The sequence below is a fragment of the Pteropus alecto genome, unplaced genomic scaffold (genome assembly GCF_000325575.1).
Source record: "Pteropus alecto unplaced genomic scaffold, ASM32557v1 scaffold359, whole genome shotgun sequence".
In the NCBI taxonomy this organism is placed as follows: domain Eukaryota; kingdom Metazoa; phylum Chordata; class Mammalia; order Chiroptera; family Pteropodidae; genus Pteropus; species Pteropus alecto.
In genome coordinates this window covers 3,739,620-3,744,117 of record NW_006443119.1, presented here as the reverse complement: position 1 = coordinate 3,744,117, position 4,498 = coordinate 3,739,620, and the positions used below count along the sequence as shown (strand labels likewise).

At 49.2% G+C, this 4,498-nt stretch overlaps 1 protein-coding gene across 1 annotated transcript in view; it reads left to right on the top strand.

The window, feature by feature from the left end:
- The window catches only part of KCNJ9 (potassium voltage-gated channel subfamily J member 9), a 3,795-nt gene extending 1,984 nt beyond the window's left edge, over window positions 1-1,811 (top strand). Inside the window, exon 2 of the mRNA XM_006922904.1 lies at window positions 1,480-1,811. Within this exon, the coding sequence (XP_006922966.1) occupies window positions 1,480-1,811 (332 nt within the window). The remainder of the gene's footprint in view (window positions 1-1,479) is intronic.
- The last annotated feature ends 2,687 nt before the right edge of the window (window positions 1,812-4,498 follow it).

Here is a 4,498-nt window from a genome sequence, read left to right as displayed (position 1 = left end):
TCACTTACCCCACCCCTTTTCCGCTCTGTTACTTCCTTTCAGTACCTGAGGCAGCCCCTCCCCTTACCTAGAAGACCCTGCCAACTCCTGTTCTCCCTTTGTAACCCCAGCCCCTGCTCTCTTTCTCTCATCTTCTCTCTCCCCAGGGTCCTTTTTGCCTCTTTTTCCACTCCCTCACTGGACACTTCCTCTTCCAGCCTTCATCAAAGGAATAAAGGGTACCAGTGACCCTAAGATGTCTCAGGGTGGAGCTTGCATGGTGAGAGCCAGTCTCTGGTTAGCTGATGTTCACTCTTCTGTCACCCTTTGTTCTGAGGTGGACATGGGCTAAGGTGGCTAGAAGAGACCCTGGGGTAGTAGGAGGAAAATCACTTGCCCTGGGAGGTATGCCCACCCAAAGAGAGGACAGGACACAGGCCAGGGCAAGGAGGGAAAGGTGAAGAAGATAGGGAGGGAGCTTATCTGACTTTTCTAGAGAAACGAAGCTGGAAAGGAAAGTAATATTTTGGGTGAGAGCAAGGATAATGAGCCAAAACCGAACAAGATGACATTTAAAGGGAATAAATATAAAAGTCTGCATTTAGGCTTTTAAAAAAATCACTTATGTAAGCACAGCATGGAAGAGCTCTGGTGAAAAAGAACTGAGGGTTTTAGTTGGCCACGGGCTTAATGTCGTAGCAATGTGACACAGCTTCCAAAACGTTTATGTAATCTTGGGCCCTATTAGCTAAAGCATCATGGACAGAAGAGAGAGGTGGTGTGCTCCCTCTTATGCAAGGATCAGGCCATGATTGGAGTATTTATCACAAAGTGCTTAAAGGATCCTCCTTTGTCATTCTGGTTTATACTCAAGAAAGTAAAATTTTGGGAAGCCAGGTCACATGAGGAATGGTGAAGGGTGACAAGGACGTTCGGCCTAAGAAGAGAAAATATGATGGAATCTGAGACTCCAGTTTTCAGATACTTGAAAGGGTGCCATATGTAGGGGAGTGAAACCAAAGGGTCGAAATCCCGGGAAGCAGATTTTAGCTCTATATAAAGAAGAACCACTCAACTATTAGAGCCATCATGCAAAGGAGTAGACGTCTTGTGAGACGGTGAGCTCTCATTTATGGGAGATAATCAAGTACAAGCCAGAAGCCCATAACTGGGAATGCTCCAGTGGGATGCCCTGTATGGAGAGAGAAGTTGGACTTGATGATTCCCAAGGCCAATTTCAAGGTTAAGCTCTGATTGGCATCTTCAGCACAGAGGAGGAGAGAGAATGGGCTGGAGATGAAGAAGAGTTGGGCAGTTGGAGGAAAGGTGGGAGACTGAGCAAGTACAGGAGAAGGGATGGGGGAGAAAGTAGGCTGGAACAAGGGGTGGGGCCCTTGGGGAAGGATTTAGAGAAGAGTGCTAGGAATGGAGCTATGGAACAAGAGGCAGGAGAGGGAAGCCTGGGGCTGGGATTCCCCTTACCCATACCCCTCCCCCCAGGAATGACATGCCAAGCTCGGAGCTCCTACCTGGTGGATGAGGTGCTGTGGGGCCACCGCTTCACATCAGTTCTGACCCTGGAGGATGGTTTCTACGAGGTGGACTATGCCAGCTTCCACCAGACCTTTGAGGTGCCCACGCCCTCGTGCAGCGCCCGGGAGCTGGCTGAGGCAGCAGCCCGCCTTGATGCCCATCTCTACTGGTCCATCCCCAGTCGGCTGGATGAGAAGGTGGAGGAGGAGGGGGCTGGGGAGGGGGCTGGGGGAGAAGTTGGGGCTGACAAGGAACAGAATGGCTGCCTGCCTCCCCCAGAGAGTGAGTCCAAGGTGTGACCAATTTCCTCCAGACCCCTGCGGCAGGGCCAGACACAAGTACCTGGGAAGCTGGATATTGGAGGTGGAGAAGGAGGCAGGCGAGGTCCCTGGGAATGCACTAAAGCTGGAGAGGGCCCTCAGAACCTCGAGTCCAGGATCCAATGTGGAAGGGAGGGATCCTGATTTCAGGAGAATGGAGGGTGGGGATGGATGAACTTACCAGCCTGTCTGTGTTTGACCTTCACATCTGTTCATGGGTAGATGGATGGACAGAAGGATAGACTTATGTGGGTTGGATGGGAAGGTGGAAGCAGATAGAGACACCAGGTGGATAGGTAAATGGACCTACAGACAGGTAGTGCACTCAGGGCTGCTACTAATTCATAAAGCATCTTTGTGCAAATTCTAAAAAAGCACCCTTTTCCTCCAGACTGATGCCCCCCCACAAACCAGGGGAGCAACCACAGTGTGGGCTGGAATTTAGTCCCCATTCACCTCTTCAGCCAGCCTCCCTGTGTATGGCACACCTGTCTCGCTGAACACAGTAGCCCCAGCTGACCCAGAGGAGAGAAAGCTGGATGGAAGTGGGCAGAGATGAGGAAGGTGCCCTCCCAGCTTCACCCCCACCACTGTGACAGGCTCGGCAGAGAAAAAAAAGGCTTTAGGGGCAGATCAGCAGGGTGTGAATGACCTTGTCTACTGGACAGGGAAACAGGAAGTAGGGAGCTGCCAGAGCGGTGGCCCTGGGAAAGGACAGCTCTTTTCTGACAGTGGAGTGAGATTTCATAAGTACCTCTGCAAATGTTGGAGGGAAGAGAGATTCTGAGGAGGAGGAGGGCCTGGGTGAGATAGAAAGAGTGAGTTCAATAGACCTGGAACACTGGGGCCTTGGGAAAGCAGAATTAGTCTTGGGGTCATTCAGATCGTTCATTCAGTGCACTGAACCAGGCACATGAGGGGTGGACAATCAGAGGCCCATTTCCTATCTTAGAATACAGTGCACATGGGAGAAACACAGAACTAGGTAATTGTTTCAAATTGAAAACCTGGGCAGTCTCTCCCAATAGAGGTGGGAAGTTTTGGTGATCAGAAAGCTAAGGATTGAGCAAGGCACAGAGAATGAGCTAAACTAGCAGCTCTAACACTTGAGTTTGCATCAAGAATCACCTGGAGGGCTTGTGGAAACACAGACTGCTAGCCTCACTCCCAGAGCTTCTGAATAAATAGGTCTAGGGTGGAGACCAAACATTTGAATTTCTATTAAGTTCCCAGGTAATGCTGACTATGCTGGAATGGGCACCACAGTTTGAGAACCATTGCTCTAAACAAAGATCTAGAGGTCTTATCAGGAGGTGAGGCATACAGCTGTGGAGAAGCTGAGGATCCTAGGGGTGGAGACTGAAATATAAAGGGTGGAGTCTAGTGTGTAGAGAAAAGGTACCCTGAAACCCAGGCTGATGAGTTTAATTCTGGGCCCAGGGACTCACCCATCAGTGAACACAGGGCAATGACAACTAGAGATGGTGTTTGGGGAAGATAAGTAGGCAAGAGAGATAGGAGGCAGTAAAGAGGCCTTGAGGGGATTCCTGTGGAGGTGGTGGGGAGCTGGGGCAGGAAGTAGCAACTGGGGTTAAGGGGGACTTCCTTATAGGTTCTTACTTTCACAGTAGCATCTTTGCCACAGACATTTTCGCCACAAACTAATTGGCTATAAGGCAATTTAGCCATAAAAAGGGGCATAATTAAAGACTTTAGTGTGAAATACAAAGTATTTGAATATATTTTAAAAGTGTGTAGATTCATGGCAATACTGCACAAATACCTGATTTTATTTTATGGTTGTACCTAAGCATTTGTCTTAATTCTATAGGAAATGTGGGTTCAATTCTGTGACCTCAGAGAGGACCCTAGGCCTCTCTCCTCCCAATATGGTATGTTTTAAAATAAGAAACCAACTCTTGGGGCAAATCATCATCATATGGAAAAATGCTAACTATTTTAAGACTACCACCACCACATCTCCTTATCACTATAGGCCATTACGAGAACTAGCTAAGATTTATATATAATGTAAAAATGAGAGTAACTGCAGGAACTTCGTCAGTAGAGAAATGAAACCACACACACACACACACACACACACACACACACACGCACACGTCAACCAGTTATTTTATCTCTGTCACAGTAAAATTGCCTTACAGCCAGTTCGTTATGTGATGAAGATGTTTGGGGTGAAAAAGCTTGCGGCCAAGATGCTATAGTGAACATACTGGATGCTCCCTTATAGAACTTTGGAGGCAGGATTAAATGTAGCAGAGAACGTGAGAGAGAAGCGAGGTTCCAACATCTGGCTGTGTCTGTGGCCTGCGGTCTACTCGGCCAGAACAGGAGCCCCTGCAGACGCTATTCCCATCCTACATCCACCCCCTTCCTGGTGTCATCCCAGTCACGAGGGGCAGCCCCCCAGGATGGTGAGGTGGGAACAATGGCAAGTTGAGAAGGGGCAGAAGTCGAGGGGATGTGAGGCTGGCCTCCTGGGAGAGGAGTGTGTGCCCAGGCAGGCATACCCTCCAATGCTGGCTACACTCCACTCCTGTCCTTTAACAGAAGTCTGAGCACCTTGGGGGAAATGACCCCAGTCTGCTCTATTCCAGGCTGAGAAGCTGAGGTCCTGTGGGACCTGTGCCTCAGAAGAGCAGGAA